Source organism: Phycodurus eques, chromosome 1 (assembly GCF_024500275.1).
Source record: "Phycodurus eques isolate BA_2022a chromosome 1, UOR_Pequ_1.1, whole genome shotgun sequence".
Lineage (NCBI taxonomy): Eukaryota > Metazoa > Chordata > Actinopteri > Syngnathiformes > Syngnathidae > Phycodurus > Phycodurus eques.
The window spans coordinates 12,801,873-12,821,790 of record NC_084525.1 but is presented as its reverse complement, the minus strand read 5'-3'; the positions used below and the strand labels follow the sequence as shown (position 1 = coordinate 12,821,790).

The 19,918-nt window shown below is 40.8% G+C and overlaps 1 protein-coding gene across 2 annotated transcripts; it reads left to right on the top strand.

Annotated features, from left to right (window-relative positions):
* LOC133403237 (carboxy-terminal domain RNA polymerase II polypeptide A small phosphatase 1-like) lies at positions 1 to 19,008 on the top strand. 2 transcript variants are annotated; one of them, XM_061677956.1, is made up of 7 exons: positions 1 to 746; positions 7,303 to 7,451; positions 7,527 to 7,628; positions 12,181 to 12,237; positions 13,515 to 13,607; positions 16,245 to 16,430; positions 17,331 to 19,008. In XM_061677956.1, exons 1-7 carry the CDS (start codon positions 668 to 670, stop codon positions 17,460 to 17,462), a joined length of 798 nt encoding a protein of 265 aa, XP_061533940.1. In that variant the 5' UTR covers positions 1 to 667; the 3' UTR covers positions 17,463 to 19,008. The 2 variants fall into 2 exon arrangements, with proteins under 2 accessions (XP_061533940.1, XP_061533948.1); XM_061677964.1 differs by lacking the exon at positions 12,181 to 12,237.
* The last annotated feature ends 910 nt before the right edge of the window (positions 19,009 to 19,918 follow it).

Genomic DNA, 19,918 nt, shown 5'->3' with positions numbered 1-19,918 from the left:
AGAAAGAAAAGCCACAGACAATCCGTCAGTCCGTCCGGCCTGCAAACTTTGGCCACCGCCAAATTCGTCACCGGGAATCCGTTCCATGAACACAGACCGCGGCTGAGATTCTTCCACGTTGTTGTCGAGGACTTTTTAATAACTTTTGCACGAAAGCAAACGACGTCTGTCAACATTAGCTTCGTTGTCGCGCGCTTGTTTTCCAGACAAACCCTCAGCGAACGACACTCGGTTACTCATCGGAATATGTTTATTTTGTGCGAAAATGGTAACGAAAAAGTTTTGAGTCCGTTTACGCCGAGCTACTTTTAAGGGATCGTCGTCAAAGTTGTGCAAGCCAGCAGAGGCCGCGGCTCGCTCCGACATTCCCACACTTTTACTGCGCCACTTTAAGTGGAATGGGACGCCTTGAAACCTCCATGTTTGGATCTTGAAACTGCGAGGGGCGCCCGAGCACCATATTGAATCAAAGTTGCCAAACTTTGTGACAAATGTGCCGCAAGTTGGGGCTTTCCGAGCAGCGACACCAGCGGCCGGCCTGTAAGCCTGGAATGGAGGAGCTGTAGGCGGCGAGTGGCGAACCTCCGCTCGGCTTCAGCCTTCGTGAATGCGGCGCAGGGTCGGCGCACAAATCCTCAAGTTTGACGCGTGAGCACAGTTGGACGTCATGGACAACCCGTCCTCGGTCATCACGCAGGTCAGTCGGGATGAAGAGGGAAATAAAGCCGCGGACAGAGGGGACGTGGGTGAGTGCTTTGTTTTCTTCCCAAAATATAACTTTTGGAAAGTTTTGCTTCCCGCAACAAGGCTTGCATTTCGCCCTCAACCGCAATCCTAAATAAATGCACTTCTACTGTAAGGGATTGATGTAACTGTGTTTGACCACCACATAGGAGCGTAACCAAGTTGCAAGAGTAGAAGTGTCACTTCTGATTGCATTTTGCTGCTCGTCGCTGCGGGCCCTGAGTTTGTGCAGCGGAAGTGACGACAGAGTCGCCGCTTTACGAGTCTCACAAGTTCGGAGTAAACAAAAAGTGAATAAAGACAGCACAGTGATCATTTACATCTCCATACATATCGAAATTGTATTGAGCATGTAAGCCACACTTCTCAAACTAAAGGTCCGCTTCACTTTATTTAACATTTCTTCTCGTTATAATCCCTCATGGGGAAATTTTTGTTTTATATTTTTGCGTTGAACAACCCGATTACAGTTACACATCGCTACAGAGGCGGGGGGCCTAAAGGTTTAGGGGTGGGCGGGGTTGCAGGGCAGAGAAAATGTTTTTTTTTTTTTGTAAGGACGGGTATGATGTTTTTTTTTTTGTAAGGACGGGTATCATTATTACTAGTCAAGGAGGCCAATAACCGATATGTGGAGCCGATATTCATTTGATGTTAAAAGGGGAAATATTGGGCTTATATTGGGAAAATGGGGCTTTTTTTTTTTTTAAATAAGGAAATATTGCACTCTATAATATTGTACTGAATAAAAACAGAGTAATAATGAAGTAGAATATAAAACATTTAACAGTTGCATCCAATTCAGTGAGTGCGCTGCATCTTCTGGTGTGGCTACCTTGGCCACCAGGAAGCAGTACTGTACAATACGGTCTTGCAGAGAAACGAATAATACACTTATTCAGCTGTAGTACTACTCCGTACGTTTCTGCCGAATTAATGTATTTTTCGTAGAGGATGATTACGCTAACGTTGGCATGTCATTGACATTTTCTATTCACATTAGCATTAAGCTGACTGAACATCCATCCATCCATTTTCCTTACCGCTTATCCTCACTAGGGTCGCGGGCGTGCTGGAGCCTATCCTAGCCGACTCTGGGTGAGAGGCAGGGTACACCCTGTACTGGTCGCCAGCAAGTCGCAGGTCACACATAAACAAACAACCAGTCGCACTCATATTCACACATACGGTAAATTTGTGGTCTTCAATCAACCTACCATGCATGTTTGTGGAATGTGGGAGGAAACCGGAGTACCTGAAGAAATCCCACATACTGTAGGCGCTGGGAGAACATACAAACTCAACACAGGCGAGTAGGCTTTACACGATCAGGATTTTTGGGACCGATCAGCAAGTTTAAAAAAACGATCACCGATCCGATCACAAGATGGAGGAATGTGTCTATTTAAATGACCTGTTCATTTACTGTATATACTTGTGTACTTAATTGCTCAAAATATTCTATTTACAATAAATAATTTATCTTTGTTCCTCTATTTATGCCAGTGAGGCATAGTGACAGACAGAACAAATGAATGGTCTTCTGTTAGATGGCAGTAAGTAAATGCAGTAATTAATGTATCCACTTTTTGTGACATTTTTGTTTGTTGGTGTGCCGTGAGATTTTTCAACTGTAAAATATGTTCCTTGGCTCCATAAAGGTTGGAAATCACTGCTCTAGTCAGATCATGTATTCTAATCAGTCAGGTCAAACCAACATTACATGACAGTAATAATGGGTGCCAACTTACTGTAATTAAATTACTTTATTTTTAATTAAATTACTTCACCCACACTAAAACTTTAGAGCATGATTCGACAGAACGGCGGCATGTTTACGTCCAACCGTTCGTGCTACTGCTAGCTTGCTAGGCTACATAACATTTTATTGCCTGCTTGTGAGACGTATCGTATTAAAAGTACGTGACCATACCTCAAGCAAGCCTTAAACGAACGTCCTCTCCTGAGCACCGGTGACGACCAACACAGGTTTTCCCCATTTTGTCCTTATAATACAAAGTCGACGCGCTCCACTCTTGTTGTCGTCGCCACAGTAACGAGTATATCCAGTCACATTTGAATTGACAAGATGAAGCCCAATGGTCGTAAAAAACGGGATGCGGTGGTATCGGACTACAAGATTTTATTGCAGTAGTCTGATCATGAAAGAGCAAATTTGTCTTGTAGTCTGATCCGGGCATTACGTGTTGTCTGTCTCAGACGTATTGTCTGTCCCATACCGCTGACGTTTTTAAAATTTATTTATTAATTTTTAAATAACTTCTTTGGCCGTCAGATATTTACAGTACTACGTCAAAAGACAAGAGACAAGGGTAAAAATAAACTAGCTTTTGGATTCAACTACACTGTGCACGCGGCAACGCGGAGTTAATGTCTTTTGCGGAGCCGATCAATGACATCATTGATCGGATCGGGGAATTATGACATCAAAGCCGATCAGCATAAAATGCTAAATATCGGCCGCTACCGATCAGCCCGATCAAATCGGTGTAAAGTCTGCAGGCGAGCCGAATTTGAGAACTGTGAGGCAGATGTGCTAACCAGTCGGCCGCTGCCGGCAGAACAAGTGAACTATATTGCATTTGCTTGTTTAAAATACACAATGTGTGACTGTTTATGTTTCATTTGAAAGTTTACTTCAACTGGGAGTGGCAATAAAAAGCTTGAAGCCTCTTTGATGAAATGTTCACTATTTTCTAAACTGCTGCTTATTGTGAAGTGAGTTGAGTTCACTGCCACAAAACATGTAGGGTGGGTCACTCAGAGGTTTTAGACACCTGACATCTTTGTTTTAAGATTGTAACAAAAATTGCATGTTTTATAAAGTTAAAAGAAAATTTATAAATAGCTCCCTAAAGTTTTCCACAGTGAATGTGAATGCGAATGGTTGTTTGTCTATATGTGCCCTGCGGTTTGCGACCAGTTCAGGTTGTACCCCGTCTCTCGCCCAGAGTCGGCTAGAATAGGTTCCAGCATGCCTGCAACCCTAGTGAGGGAAGCGGTATGGAAAATGGATTGATGGAAATAGTTTTCCAAAATTTCAATATAACAGAAATGTTCATCTTTTACTCATATTTATTTTGAGTTAAAATAAAAAGTTAGGGAGTTCCCAGGGTTTGCAACATCTTTTATAAGGTTAACTCAAAATGTAAATAAATAGTTCCCTGAAGTTTCCCCATTTTTAAATTGATCTTTCTTGACTGTCAAAAAAAAAAAAAAAAAACACAACAAAAATTGCCAATATCCATCAAAATGCCGAATATCTGTGCCGATAATCGGGCTATCCCTACTCAAGGGCACCTTGACAGGAGCCAGCCCCAGTCTATCATCCCTCCAAAAACTCAAAGGTCACAGATATTATAGTCGGGGCGGCTGTATTCTGTGACGACATCTAGGCATATCCAATAAGCAAGAACTTGGAGTGATTTCTGAGTTACGAGATTTTTGTGGAGTTGTACATTGACAATAGTATCGAGAAAATGTAGTGTGGTGTCCCAGTATCCCAATCTCAGAGAACACGAGACAAATGTCATACCATGATGTGGTAAATAAGGTACAGCGTCCTGCTCAGCCTGAAGTACACCTTAAAGTGGTCTACATGGAGCTGTTTACATCAAAACCAGTGGGAAAAGGCACCAAGCTACTTGCTGCTCAGTCGCTGAGCAACCAGTGCCAAATATGGGCAAGTTTGCCGCCGTTGCTCCTGTGCCCTCCTGCGCCCCAGCTTGTGGACGGCGCAGACAAAACCAAATGGAGTGTGGTAGCGTCTTAACTGCCTCGTGCTCGAGCCACAGACTTGATAGTTAACAAACACAGCGCAGCTCAGCTTCTGGCTAACAGACATCATGGTAAGCCATATGTTTGGATAAGGAAAAAAAGACTGTAAGAGAGACTGTAATTCCCAGGAACTTGAAGGTTTCGACGGTTGACACAGGGCAGTTGGACAGCGTGAGTGGCAGGTGTGGCGATCATCTTTACAGTCTTCAGCATGTTCAGCGACAGGTTGTGTTGGTCACACCAAAGCACCAGCTGCTCCACTTCCTGTCAACTTCTAATTGTCTGCAACCTTAATTTAAGACAAATTATTGATGTTTCACTTTCCTAAAAACAAAAGATTTAAGATGTTGATTTTTGTTCTGTCGCCCTAACCCAAGGTACATAACAAACGGTTGTCTTTTGCCTAACGTCACACCCTCTAGGGATTATACATACAACCATCTCTATGATGTGGCCCTCGCTAAAAACAAGTTTGACATCCCTGATGTAAGCAAATTGCAAATATGCTTGAACCGCAATTCGCTCTATGTTCACTGTACACCGCAGTAGATAGCACTGAGTGTCAGTGCTGGTTACTGAGTAATCAGTCATTGTCCATGCCCCCCCATCAAGGCCAAATAACACTTTTTACATGCCATCCTATCTTGTGTGTGTGTGTGGTGGTGGGTGGGGGGGCTGTCTGTCTAAATCTGCAGACTCAAACAGTGTTGAGTCTATGACCTTATTCATAACAGTCATTTTGACATAGTAAAATAGCAAAGAGTAGCAAGTAGGCAGATACAGTTTACAAGATGATGCAAAGAAATAAATACAAAACAGATTTCTGTGAAACTTTGTTTTGCACAGGTGAAGATGCAACTGCACCCCCCAACCCTGAGAATTATAATGGAACTGTCAGTATGTTCATCATTAACTCGGCTTTACACGATCAGGATTTTTGGGGCCGGTCACCAATCGGCGAGTTTAAAAAAACTGACAAGATGGGAGTAATGCGTCTCTTTTAAATGACTTGTTCATTTACTCAATTGCTAAAAACATTTATATCTAGAATAATTTATATTTTTTAATCTATGCCATAGTGACAGACAGAACAACATGCTCTTCTATTAGATGGCAGGAAGTACATACAGTAATTACTGTATCCACTGTTTGTGACATTTTTGTTTGTTGGTGTGCCGTGAGATTTTTCAATTGTAAAATAAGTACCTTGGCTCCATAAAGGCTGGAAATCACTACTCTAGTCAGGTCATGTATTCTAATCAGTCAGGTCAAACCAATATTACAACATGACAGAAATAATGGGTGCTAACATACTGTAATTAAATAACTTTATTGTAATTACATTACTTCACACATACCGGAACTTTAGAGCATGATTCGACAGAATGCCGGTACAACCGTTAGTGCTAGCACTAGCTTGCTAGGCTACATAACGTTTTGTTGCCTGCTTGCGAGCCGTATCGTATTAAAAGTACGTGAACATACCTCAAGCAATCCTTGAATTAAAGTCCTCTCCCGAGCACCGGTGACCACCAACACATGTTTTTCCCCATTTAGTTCTTATATTACACACGACGCAATCGATTGTTGTTGTCGTGGCTTTGGTAACGAGTGTATCTGGTTGCGTTTGAGTTGACAAGATAAAGCCCAGTGATCGTAAAAAACGGGATGCGGTGGTATCGGAATACAAGATTTTATTGCAGTCATCTGACAGTGCAATCATGAAAGAGCAAATCTGTCTCAGACACCCTTTATTGCTCAGTGACTATTTTTCTCAATGTCTTTATGTCTCAAAAGTGTTCTCTGTCAATTTACTGTCTGTTGTCGTACTAGAGTGGCTCCAACTACCGGAGACAAATTCCTTGTGTTTTTTGGACATACTTGGCAAAATAAAGATGATTCTGATTAATACCTGTATAAAGTACCTCAATACCGATACTGAAATGATATCATGGCAAAAACCCAAAACAGTAGAGCAGTGGAATAATTGATGATTAAGAAAGTTATTAACGTTTTGGATCAGCCATCTCGATACTTAAACCCCCCGCATTGGCTGAGATGTTTCAGACGGAGGCCTTTTTATAGGGGAATAGGGACGTGCTTGATGCAGATTGCAGTTTGCGAGCACGACCCCGTCATAAAGAATAGATTCTGATTCTTTAACATACGCACGGTGGTGTGAATAAAAATTGGTCAGTACGCCTGTGTCATGAATCTGACATTGCATATACATTCAACTTGTGCGCAGGGTGATAACATTTCTATGCATTATTGCCTCAGTAGAAATGTAAAAATCGTCCACTGAGCTAATGATAGCAATCCAGAGAGATTTTTATTTTTTTATCCATGTGTAAAGAAGTAACAGCCATGACTACTTTATGGACGCTACAAGCTCTGCTAGAACAAGCCGCTTCCTGCGTCAACACCCGCCTGCTTCCTCTTCCTGTTTTGCCCGGTACTGCTGAGGCCAGCAGAGGGTCAGATGGCGTTTGAATGCACAAGCAGAGGCGGAGGGAATGAAAGAGTTTGGTTTGTTGGTAACGCGGTCACGTCCAGCTCAACAGAGAGTGGCCATGTTTGACGGTGGGGATGTTTGGGGTCACAAATAGTATGTGAACAATGAGTGAAGAAAAGTGATAAAGAAACTCCATGCGCAGACATTCTGGAGAGGTTTTGTTTATCCACAGCTTGAGTGTCAGGTTCACGTCATTATCAGGTTTGGTCATTGTCATTTGCTGAGCACCTCATCTTCCTGTGCAGGTTCCACGTCCTCGCTGTCCACCAAGAAGCCTCGAAGTGGCGGCTTATTTTCCATCTTTTCCTGCTGCCTCTGCCGGGACCAGCCAGAACCCCCGTCAGTCAACAACAACACCCCCCTTTTAGTTGAGGAGAATGGCACCATCTCCAAGGTGAGCCCGAGGTCCTCCTCCTTCTTTTTGGTTGATGTCCGACGTGTCTCATGAGTGGTGTTGTGGTCGTTTAAGATCCAGGTGAAACCGTTGTTGCCACCAGTCAAGTCCAAAGACGCCGGAAAGGTCTGCGTGGTTATCGACCTGGATGAGACACTAGTTCACAGCTCTTTTAAGGTACAAGGTGTACAAACCAAGCACGTATTTACAACTTCATCATTATACGTGATGATGCAAAAGTTTGGTAGTAGGTAGGTTAAGTAGGAAACTTTGCAAGGGAATTCATGGAAATTGATTGGAATAAACCTGGAATTAATTAAATTCAGGTTAGGGAACTGAAATATAGTTGGGGAAAATATGGTTTAGCATAATCCTGACTAAAACAACCAGATTTAATGCAAGTACATTGGGACAATGATTTATGAGTGCCTCAAATTGAGTTTTTCAAATTGCGAGCTGATAATCTTCGACTCTAACATTCTTATGTTATAAGAAGCCTGGATATAATATTCAGTGGGCATTGTTTTTATTTTACTTTATTCGTTTATTTTTTTTGTATTTAAGGTTTTCTGCCCTAAACTACATATTTGAGAATCGATAAATAATCAAATCGTTAAACAGTAGGGATTTGACAGTATTCACCATGCCGCAATATGGTGAAATTAAAATTCCCTCTATCGTCACGGTCTTGTCTTGATATACAATAATGAGCCGTTTTGTTTAAAGTGTAGGTTCGGGCCATCTATACGCGGCGACACCGCTTAGCCAGGCTGCTACAGCCAGACTACAGTGCTTCACTTCCTCGTTAAGAGTATAAACTGACTCGATTGGACGCCTAACCCATGTGACCACGTGGGTACGTCGCAAAAAAATTACTGATTGTGTCTGGCCTACATGACCAAAAGGCTGCGTTTGGGAAGGATGCAGAAATAACTCGGCGCCCTTCCAAGGCTACAGCATAGCCGCTATGCCGCAATGCGCGTCTCCTCACAATCGATTGGGCAAGAGGCACGTTGTTGTTCGCGGCGGCCTCTATCCCAGCAAACGCTGACCAAATGGGGCGACCTCCACTTCGCGAAGCCACATTTTGGCCAATGGCGGCCCCCACCAGGAAGTCCCACTATCCGGCCCTCTGGGGGCTCCCACCACCGCTCCCCCTCAAAGAGATGATCAGCAGTTATTTAAGTATATTGTAACATCAGCACACGTTAGTGGTATTCTAGTGAGTGTTTATCTCAAGTCGAAAGTCCTAGGTGAAAGAACATCACATGGAGAGAGAATAACAATTCTCACTGCCCATTACAACATATCCCTCCACCAAAACATTACAGTAGTCCAAAAAAGGAAATAATGAAATAGGTACACTCCATACAAATACAGATATCAATGCAAAAATAAATCTGACATATTTACCTCTCTTCAAATTAAATGTCCACATTTATTTAATTTAATTTAAAATGTATTACAGAGGCTGCTCATAAAAATATATCATCCTACAATATCACTAAGCAGGGGAAAAGAAACTAAGGATTCTTATTCCTGTTAAGAGTGCTTTGCTTTTATGACCTCACTTGAATTTCTGGCCTCAACCAAATAAATTACTGTTTGTAGGCAGTGTCCAATTTCTAATGTTATAAATAAAAAAATATTACAATACAGTAAATACTGTTAAATTATTGGACAGACTTTCTCAATGGACAGTTTTGTTCTTGTGAGCATATATTATTGCTGCAGCAATAATACTGTTTTGGAGGTAGAGTATATTGATTTAAACAGATGGCTGGGGCTAGAAGTATATTCTGCAGTATCGGAAATGCCATCGGAATAGGAAAAATCTTAGCAATTCCCATCCCCACTCTCGTGTATCATAACCACCCTCCCAAAATTGACCTCAGCAATCAAGAAAATGAAACATACCATCGATTTACTGCTATTCATATGCTCAAAACATGAAGTAATATCTGTGTTTTATTAGGTTTTATTATACATATATTATAATATATTCTGTTCTGTGTGCATGTGCTGAGGTAATTCAGATTTTCAAAATTTTTTTTTTAAAAAATAGTATAGTGTTAACGGGTATGTGACTGGGTGCCATGTTGGTTGTGTCCTGCGATAAATGGGCAGGTACAAAAGGCTGACTAGATTGAAGAGCGCCATTGTCGAGCGCTCCCCTCCGAGTCCACAGCGTTGGATGAACCACATCGTTGGTTAATAGTTTGTGTATAGACCACTGGGTGTTGTTTTTTTCACCAGCCATTGTTGTGCTGTAGTCTGGAGATGCTAGCAACTAGCAGCTACAGGAGCTAGCTTCCATAGCAAAGCAGAGCAGCGATCAATGAAGGAATGAGTTCCGAGTGAAACTTCTTAAAGGTAGCTAGCTCACTGGAGACTGCGTTACGGTGGAAAGTAAGCGGTAATTTACCACATATATATAGGGATAGTCACGGGTGGTGTCATGCCGTGATACGGAAGTTCTTCCGGAAAGACCCACGAGGACGTCATGATTCTCGAATGAGCAGAAAAAAAATCTGCGTATTGCAAACCCCAATTCCAATTAATTTGGGACATCGTGTAAAATGTAATTAAAACAGAATACAAATTATTTGCAAATTCTTTTCAACCTATATTCATATGAATACACTACAAAGACAAAATATTTAATGTTAAAACAGATTTTTTTTTTTGTGCTAATACTCTCATTTTGAATTTCATACCAGCAACACGTTCCAAAAAAGCTGGGACAGGGGCAACAAAAGACTGGAAACGTTAAGGAGTGCTAAAAAAACACCTGTTTGGAACATGGCACAGCAGGTGAACAGGTTAATTGGAAACAGGTGAATGTCATGATTGGGTATAAAATGAGCATTATCGATTGCATGCTCAGTTGTTCACAAGCAAGGCTGGAGCAAGGTTCACTACTTGATGAACAACTACAACTGCATGAGTAAATTGTCCAACAGATTAAGAACAATGTTTCTCACCGTACAATTGCAATGAATTTAGGGGTGTCATCATCTACTGTCCATAATGTCATCAAAAGCTTCAGAGAGTCTTGAGAAATGTCTCCACGTGGCAAAGTTGAAAACTGACATTGAATGCCTGTGACCTTCAATCCCTGAAGCGGTACTGTATTAAAAACTGTCATCATCGTGTATAGGATATTGCCCCTTGGGCTCCAGAACATTTCAGAAAACCCTTATCATTTAACACAATTCGTTGCTACATCTACAAATGCAACTTAAAACTCTACCTTGCAAAGCGAAAACCATATATCAATAAAACCCAGAAATGCCGCTGGCTTCTCTGGGCCCTAGCTCATCTGAGATTGACTGACACAAAGTGGAAAAGTGTTCTGTGGTCCGACGAGTCCACATTTCAAATTGTTTATTGGACATATTGTAAGTTGTGTCCTCCGGGCCAAAGAGGAAAAGGACCATCCGGATTGTTATTGGCACAAAGTTAAAAAAAAACAGCTTCCTTGATGGTGTGGCGGTGTGTTTCTGCCCATGGCATGAGTAACTTGCACATTTGTGAAGGCACCATTATTGCTGAAAGGTACATACAGGTTTTGGACCAACATATGCTGCCATCCAAGCAGTCTTTTTCAGGGACGTCCTTGTGTATTTCAGCAAGACGATGCCAAGCCACATTCTGCATGTGTTACAACAACGCGGCTTTGTGGTAAAAGAGTGTGAGTACTCGACTAGCCTGCCACTTTTGAAGTGTAAAATACAAAAACGTAGACCCTGGACTGATGAGCAATTAAAGTTGTACACCAAGCAAGAATGGGAAAGAATTCCACCTGCAAAGCTTCAATAACACTTATAGAGAAAGATGATGTAGCCGGAGTGATAAACATGCCCTTGTCCCAGTTTTTTTGGAACACGTTGCATTCAACAAATTCAAAATGAGTGAAAATTTGCACCAAAAAAGGTTTATCAGTTTGAACATAAAAATATTTTGTCTTTGTAGTGTATTCAATTGAATATAGGTTGAATAGGATTTGCAAAATGTTGTTTTTATTTATGTTTTACACAACATCCCAAGCCGATTGGGGTTTGTATAAATACATTTGTAACATTCGACATTACATATCAAATTAGAATGAAAGTACTATGGTGGTGGGTTGACATAATTCCCCTCCGGAACTAAGGGCCGATTAATGTGTTTTATACTTTGGTATTTGGTGTGCCAGATGACTTCCGGTTGACTTATGTTTTTTTGTTGTTGTTTTTTTTTGTATTTTTTATATAACTAATAACATGTTCTGTTACTCTTATCTTTTAACGTTCGAGAGGTGCTATGTGAAGGGGCGGTACAAAAAATTTATCTGCCATCTAGTGAACTAAAACGCTAATCCGATGCTGTCACAGACGCTGGAGCAACAGATGATATGGTATCATATAATATATATCATATGGTGGCACCCGCGACGAGGTCATGATTTTTTGGTGAGCAACGAAAATTTACCGTATTATTTATAATGCATTTCTAACATCAGACATTACATACATTGGAATAAAAGTAAATCTTTTTCACAACCCCTAGGTGCAGCATACATTTATACAATGTGAACAAAAAATACTCCTAATACCTGTGTACAATACTTTCTATCGACTTTTGACGATTTTTTGGGATAAAAAAAGTTTATTATTCACGAGAAAATACGGTAGTTGTCTCCACCTTCTGCCATCGTCCTCTAACACTTTTTACTTTCTTCATACAGCCTGTGAACAATGCCGATTTCATTATTCCTGTGGAAATAGATGGAACTGTACATCAGGTAGCACCACACCCCTGCTCCACTAACATTATTTAAATTTATGAGTGCGCAAGGTACCGCCGACTGGGATCTGGAGACAGCCGCTGGAAATCAGAAGATATGCCAGGGGCCCGGGCCAGATTCAAGTAATCCAGGATAGGTTTGTTCAGACAAGCACAGCCTATTCCGGATGACTTGGTTCAGGAACGTGGCCCTCAACCGCTAACGCCACAAAGAGAAAAAAAAAATGGAGGAATGAGTCACAGTTTTTGCATGTGTCTGTGAATTACACATTTATATTTAGCTTCATGTCAATGTTCAGCTCACAAGAATGTTAGTGCACATCAGGGGTGTCCAAACTTTTTCTTTCAAGGGAAGCATACAGAAAAATGGAAGAATGCAAGGGGCACCTTTGACATTCTTCACCTTTGATTTATTTAGCATGCTAAAACCAATCTATCAGTGTAGGTAAAGATAGGCATAGCAGTTGTCTCTTGTTTTATGTACTGTAATTTCTCATGTATACTAAATTCTCGAGTCTAATGCACAACCCTAAAATTGACCCCAAAAATCAGGAAAACCCTTCTACCTATTTATACTGAGCACCATTGATTTGCTGCTATTCATATGCTCAAAACATTAAGTATTATCTGTACTTTATTATGTTTTTTAAAATATTCTCCTCTGGGTGCGAGGGCTGAGGTAATTCAGTTTTTTTTTTTTTTTTTAATTCCTGTGTCGGGACAGTCCACACACTGAAAAGCTTACTGTTGCTTAATGTCACAAAACTGCGACCAGTCGTCAGCAAAATAGGAAACAGTCGCGATTCACACTTTTTACAGCTGTAACTGAAATGTCTTTATCGGGAGTTATGAATAGGATTTTTACTACTACTGTATTTAGTGATGTATGAATAGTGGAAAATGAAGTGAGAGATGAGACTTGCCACTCAGTGTAGAAAGTAAGTAAAGTAGTATAATGCAGGCCGTATCTATTCTTAATTTTTATATATACCGCAGGTTTATAAAAAATGGACGGCAGGCCGCAAATTGCCCACTGGACGTACTTTGGACACTCCTGGTGTCTGGTGTATATGGCTGGGATTGGGCAGAATCCTCACATCTCCAAAAACAACGCTTTTCAGATATCTAGATTTGTGGGAAAAAATTGACCAAATTTAGATGTTTCTGTCCGACAATGATGAGATGCTTTTTAGATGCATAAAAGGTTTCGATTTTAAGGTTGCAACAAGATTTTTCTAAAATGTATTCTGGTTTAACAGTCTGTATGGTTTCTAGGTGTATGTCCTGAAGCGGCCTCATGTAGATGAGTTCCTCAAGAGGATGGGAGAAATGTTCGAATGTGTCCTGTTCACTGCCAGTTTAGCCAAGGTGAGATGTCTGTCAGTGTCTGTTTATTGTTCTATTGTATTGAAGCTCATCCATGGTTTTATCTGAAGTTGACTTAACTATTGTAATGGTTTTCTAACTGGACTCCCCCAAGAAGCATTAAACAGTTATAGCTCATTCAGAATGCTGCAGCTCGGATTCTGACCAGAACAAAAAGATCAGAATATATTACTCCAATTCTAAAGCATAGCAAATTTACTTATATAGCGCATTTCATACACAAGGTAACTCAATGTGCTTTACATGATTAAAAGCATTTTAAAAAATGGGGAAAAAAACAGCTTATAAACATTTAAAACAAAGAGGAAAAAAACATAAAATAAAAGTACAATTAAAACGGCGTACAGTGCAAGAAATATCAATGAAAAGTGGAAATACTCTAAAAAGCATGAGAAAAAAAAGAAGAGTTTTTATCCTGGACATTCACACTTGGCGCTGATGTCACTTCTGTTGGCAACTTATTCCATTTGTGTGCAGCATAATCACTTATTGCTGCTCCACCATGTTTGCTTTGGACTCTGCTCCACTATTTGACCTGCGTCTGTCGATCTCAGAGCCCTACTTGTTTATATTCAATTAGCATTTCTTTCATGTATTCAAGACCTAAACCATTTAGTGATTTATAGACCAGTAGCAGAACTTTAAAATTGATTCTAAAGCTGACTGGAAGCCAGTGTGACGACTTTAGAGTTGGAGTAATATGCTCTGACCTCTTTGTTCTGGTCAGAACCTGAGCTGCAGCATTCTGAATGAGCTGCAGCTGTTTAATGCTCTTTTTGGGGAGTCCCGTCAGAAGACCATTGCAGTAGTCAAGTCTACTTGAGATAAAAGCATGGATCAGCTTCCTCTCGTCTGCTTGACACATGCAAGCCTTCACTCTGGATATGTTCTTCAGATCGTAGAAGGCAGTTTTAGTAATTGATTTGATATGACTGTTGAAATTCAGGTCACAATCTATCAGAACACCAAGGTTTCGGACTTGGTCTTTGGTTTTTAAAGAGAGTGACTCCAGGTATTTACTAACAGCAATCCTCTTTTCTTTATTGCCAAAAACAAATATCTCAGTTTTGCTGTGGTTTAATTGAATAAAAATTTGGCTCATCCAGTTATTTATCTGTTTTAGACAGTGACACAACACCTCAATTGAACTCCAGTCATCTGGAGACACTGCTAGATAGAACTGTGTGTCATCTGCATAGCTATGACAGTCAAAATTAAAGTTCTGAAGAATTTGACCCAAGGGTAGAATATACAGGCTGAACAGGAGGGGTCCAAGAACTGACCCTTGAGGGACCCCATAGGTCATTGCCATTCGATGAGATTCCAATGGACTAAAGCCTTTGCACTGGCTCCCAGTCAGCTTTAGAATAGACTTTAAAGTTCTGCTACTGGTCTATAAATCATTAAATGATTTAGGAACACAGGATAGCTGACTTCCTGTGAGATCTACGGAGTCAGGTCAGATAGTAACGCACAGAGTCCAAAGCAAACATTGAAGCATCTTTTAGCTACTATGCTGCACACAAATGGAATACGTTGCCAACAGAAGTGAAGTCAACCCCAAGTGTCAATGTTTTTAAGTCAGGGATAAAAACCCTTTTTTTCTCATGCTTATGCATTTTAGAGCATTTCCACTTTTAAATGACTAAGCTGTCTTTTATTTTTATTTTTTTAATGCTTTAAGGCATGGAAAGCAGATTGAGTTACCTTGTGTATGAAATGCAGTATATAAATAAATTTGCTTTGCTTTACTTATTGTTTACAATTCTCTGTATGCGGAATGTCCGGTACCAATGCGGAACTCAGGGTAGCTGACTTCCTGTGTACGCTATGCTAACGAGAATAACTAGGATCGATTACATTGTTTGAAGCTGAGCTTGCAAAAATGTTGTTTTCTTTATGGCTAGTGTCTTCGGACAAGTTAAAAACATGTATTTATGCAAACATGATGTCATACATGTAAACATAAACGAAGCCTAAGGTCATCTATTGTATCATTGGTGGCTCCGTGGTGACATCTTATATTTTAAAAAAAGGAAAAAGACAGTCTAGACGTTTAAAGTTCCTACAGGTGCTATGATAATGGTCCCCTTCCCCATTTACCCGAGCGAGGAGGAATCGCATTGCTGAATGTGGACGCAGTTTGCACATACAGTATACCGGATTCACCATTCATGCATAGCCACTCCCACCGCACACGACTTGCACTACCAGCCTCATTACGCTCTGTTCCTTACAAGGTGTAGCACACCTTTCCCAGTCCACATAATATAGTTAGAACCCGACTCCTAAGTAACGTTATAGTAGTCATAGTAGTTTGAGTCTGCTATCGTTCTATTTTTTTCTGTTTTACTCTGTTTTCTTTTGTCTTTTGGTCCCCTCTCTAATCATGTTCTGTTCAATGTCATTAACATAAAATATCAGTCACAATAAAGACAACCACAGTGGGATTATATGTAACTCCAATGTTGCACAGAAAAACGTTGACGGTACAGGAAAAGATACAGCTTCAACATAATGTATAAACCAAGCAGCTGAACACGACGGATAAAAATATTTTAAAAAACAAACAATACAATTCACTGTTAATTTCATCCGTCAACTCTATCCCTGACATAGTATGCCGACCCCGTCTCTGACCTCCTGGACAAGTGGGGAGCCTTCCGCTGCCGGCTCTTTCGGGAGTCCTGCGTCTTCCACAGAGGAAATTATGTCAAGGATCTCAGTCGCCTGGGCCGCGACCTTAACAAGGTCATCATAGTGGACAACTCCCCTGCGTCTTATATCTTCCATCCCGACAACGCAGTGAGTCATTTTTGTTGGAGAGGAGGTGTCTTTTTATTTATTTATTTATTTTTTATTTTTTTGAATACTTATGCACACATTACAGGACAATTAGGGTAGAACAGTATGGGACAAGGGGCTATTACAGAACAAATAAACAAAAGAGAGAGAGTTGTGCTAAGGGGTGTTGAATTTGTTGGGGCGAGAAAAAGAAACAGTTAAGAATTCATCTGGGGGGAAAAAATAGAGAAGGATGAACTGTGTGGGCCGGCACGGTGGACGACTGGTTAGCACATCTGCCTCACAGTTCTGGGGACTGGGGTTCAAATCCCGGCCGGCCTGTGTGGAGTTTGCATGTTCTCCCTGTGCCTGGGTGGGTTTTCTCTGGGCACTCCGGTTTCCTCCCACATCCCAAAAACATGCGTGGAAGGTTGTTTGAAGACTCTAAATTGCCCGTAGATGTGAATGTGAGTGTGAATGGTTGTTTGTTTATGTGTCCTGCGATTTGCTGGCGACCGGTTCAGGGTGTAGCCCGCCTCTCTCCTGGAGTCAGCTGGGATAGGCTCCAGGACGCCCGCGACCGAAGTGAGGATAAGCGGTAAAGAAAATGGATGGATGGATGAACTGTGTGGAGTCATGTTTGGAGGCCTCAGCGCTGGATAAATAACATGAATGGGGGCCAGGTGTGGTTGTCATGTTTTGTTTTTCTTCTTTTGGGTGGTAAATGTTTTTCTGAATATGAATGTTCAGTTAGCCTATGTTTAGGGATAATTTCGTGCTGTCTGTCTTTCCAATTTAAGTATGTTTTTTTTTAAGGCCACATTTTTAGAAATGAAGATGAATGTTTGAAGATGTTTTAAAAAAAAAAAAAAAAAGATTGATGCTGCCTCATTTATTTACTGTTTGTTCGGTAACTCACAGGTGCCTGTGGCCTCTTGGTTCGATGACATGTCCGACACCGAGTTGTTGGACCTCATTCCCTTCTTTGAGAGGCTGAGCAAAGTGGATAATGTCTACACTGTCCTTAAGCACCAAGGAGGGGCCACAAGCTAACAGAATTCTAACAGAATGGTGTGCAAACCTGTGTGCATGCAAGCGCACACATACACACACACACACTCACCCAAGTGAGACAACAGCTTTCACTGCCCACCCAAACTCAGACGGTCTTCCCAGGCTTCACCAAGTGAGGGGAGTCTTTGATAGTGTTGGGGCTGCCACCGCCTGGTCAACCAGAAAACTGCTATACATTAACGTTCCCTTTCCTCGTCTCAAGAAGTGGTGGCTGCATATCAACAAATGAGCAAATGGTTAAGGACCCTTTACTCTGTCGTCGGCATTGAACTCTTTGGACTCCTGAGATTTATTAGTTCACTTTTCACTGATTAGCTGGTGTCCCGAAGGTGCCTTTTTAAAATTTGCATTCTTTTAGCCAATCCACATAAGACAAACCTGCCACAGCCCTTGAAACAACAACTGCTTTGTGGGTGTAGATTTCGACGTCACCAAGGTCACATTTCCTGCATAATATTTTATGTTTGACAGGCACGCTTTCATCTTTCGAAAGTGAAACTTGAACTCTTCTGAGCAGCATTGGAAGCGCAGAACGTGAGCACGTGGCTTGTTTGAGTTTTCTTTGTATTGCTAAACGGTACACATAGGCTGGAAACAATCTCATGCAGGGGGCAAAAAGTGTGTTAATGTTGTCGAAATTTAAAGAAGCAATCTACCCCGCAAGACCTCTTGGTCAATTCTGTCATCTGATTGTTTTGTGACCTTTCAGCGCAGCTACAATTATATACTGTATCTGCCTCATCTGTCAGTGGAAATCCAAATGCATTGTTTCAGGGTGGTATTGTGAGAGACCATTCATGTCACTTGACATGTAAGGTGAGTTTCTAGGAGCTGTGTGGCATCCAACAAGCCTCTTGGACTGTTTTTATCCCCTTTGTATGCAAATGATAAACTCATGCAGACACAGACGCATCACTGTGGATTGTTTTTTGCAGTAACTCCACAGGGAAAGAGCAGGGATGACAAACCCATCATATCTTTATTTTTACAGTATTGCTGTATGTTTTTGAAGATCCTCTCAATCAAATTACATTTTCTTTTACTAAATAATTACTGATTTATTTCGTTCCTGGCCAATAAGGTGTCTGTCCTCTGATGCATTTAGTTATCGCCTTTTTGGCTATTGGCTATTTGACATAAACGTTTCAGTGATATTGAACATTATATCGAACTTGGCTAAGAAACACCAGCAAATTACTAAAATCTTACTTTTCTAGGCACATAACTACATTTTTTTTCTTTTTTCTTTTGGGTGTGCTTACACCAGGAGGCTTTTATTTATAGGGCTTTGCCATTAAAACTAGTGTCACTCACTACAGGGCTGCCACTGTACCTCACGTTCAGTGGATTTGTTCATGTGTTTTGCACAACAAGAAAACAAGTCATTATTAATATATGGAACATCCATGTTACTGTACTCATGATTTGATAGATGTAATCTAATTTTTGACCTGTTTTATCATGCCATGTTATACAAAAACTATGTAACAATGCCCTTTTCTCATAAACGCTAAATGAACAATGATGTTTGTCATCTTACGTTTTGCTTTTACATCAGGTGAGGGATGATGCACTGTATATGTTTGGAGGGTCGAAAGGAATGAATGCATTACCATATGTAGATTGTTTTTAACAGTTAAATGTTGGCTCGTCTGACTCACACTCAAGGGGTCTGGTTTTCGAAACCTGTGTGGAGTTTGGATGTTCTCCGCCTGCATGTTCAGGTTTTCCGGGAATAGGGTTAATTCCCACATTTCAAACGCATTCACATTAGCATCATAATAGGGTCACCAACCTTTTGAAGCTGAAAGCTGCTTCTTGGGAACTGATTTATGCAAAGTCACAGGGCTACCAGTTTAATATACCCTTCAGAAATATCACATTTGCTGAAATTACCTTTATTATTATTGAAATCACTGCTATTCATCTATTGTATGTTAAGACTGATCATGTTAATGATTTAATTTTAAAGAAGAAATAACTATGAAAAGACCAATTTCTATTAATCTCTGCAAGTGTTTACATTTTCAAATGATCACCTCTGCATCGCTCTTAAGAAATCACAATGGGGCATCATTGGTGAGCTAGTTTTAGAACAGGCCCCTGGCTACTCAAGCTGTCCCTGGGGGACTATCTGGTGCCTGGGATCCCGTTGTTGGTGACCCCTGCTCGAAATGGTATGCAGGTACTGTGAATCATCTTCATGTAACTTGCATCTTCAGTCAGTTGGGATAGGTTCCACCTCTCCTGTGACCTTATTTAGGACACAAGGCATAGTTCTAGCCCATTTTGTGGGTGCTGAAGCACCCCTAAAATGAGTCCCTGCACCCTTAAAATTTCACTTTTTTCTTTTTTTTTAACAAGCAAGAGAAGTGTATTTAAAATACTTTTTTGAAACAGAATATTTTAGCAACAAAGTTATCGGAGCAGCAATA

What these genes read in the sequence shown, in the direction of transcription:
- LOC133403237 (XM_061677956.1), top strand. Translation starts at nt 668, where the DNA reads ATGGACAACCCGTCCTCGGTCATCACGCAGGTCAGTCGGGATGAAGAG. An exon ending in AGAATGGCACCATCTCCAAG is followed by an intron (nt 7,452 to 7,526) that starts GTGAGCCCGAGG and finishes TGGTCGTTTAAG; the next exon opens with ATCCAGGTGAAACCGTTGTT. An exon ending in TCTTCCATCCCGACAACGCA is followed by an intron (nt 16,431 to 17,330) that starts GTGAGTCATTTT and finishes GGTAACTCACAG; the next exon opens with GTGCCTGTGGCCTCTTGGTT.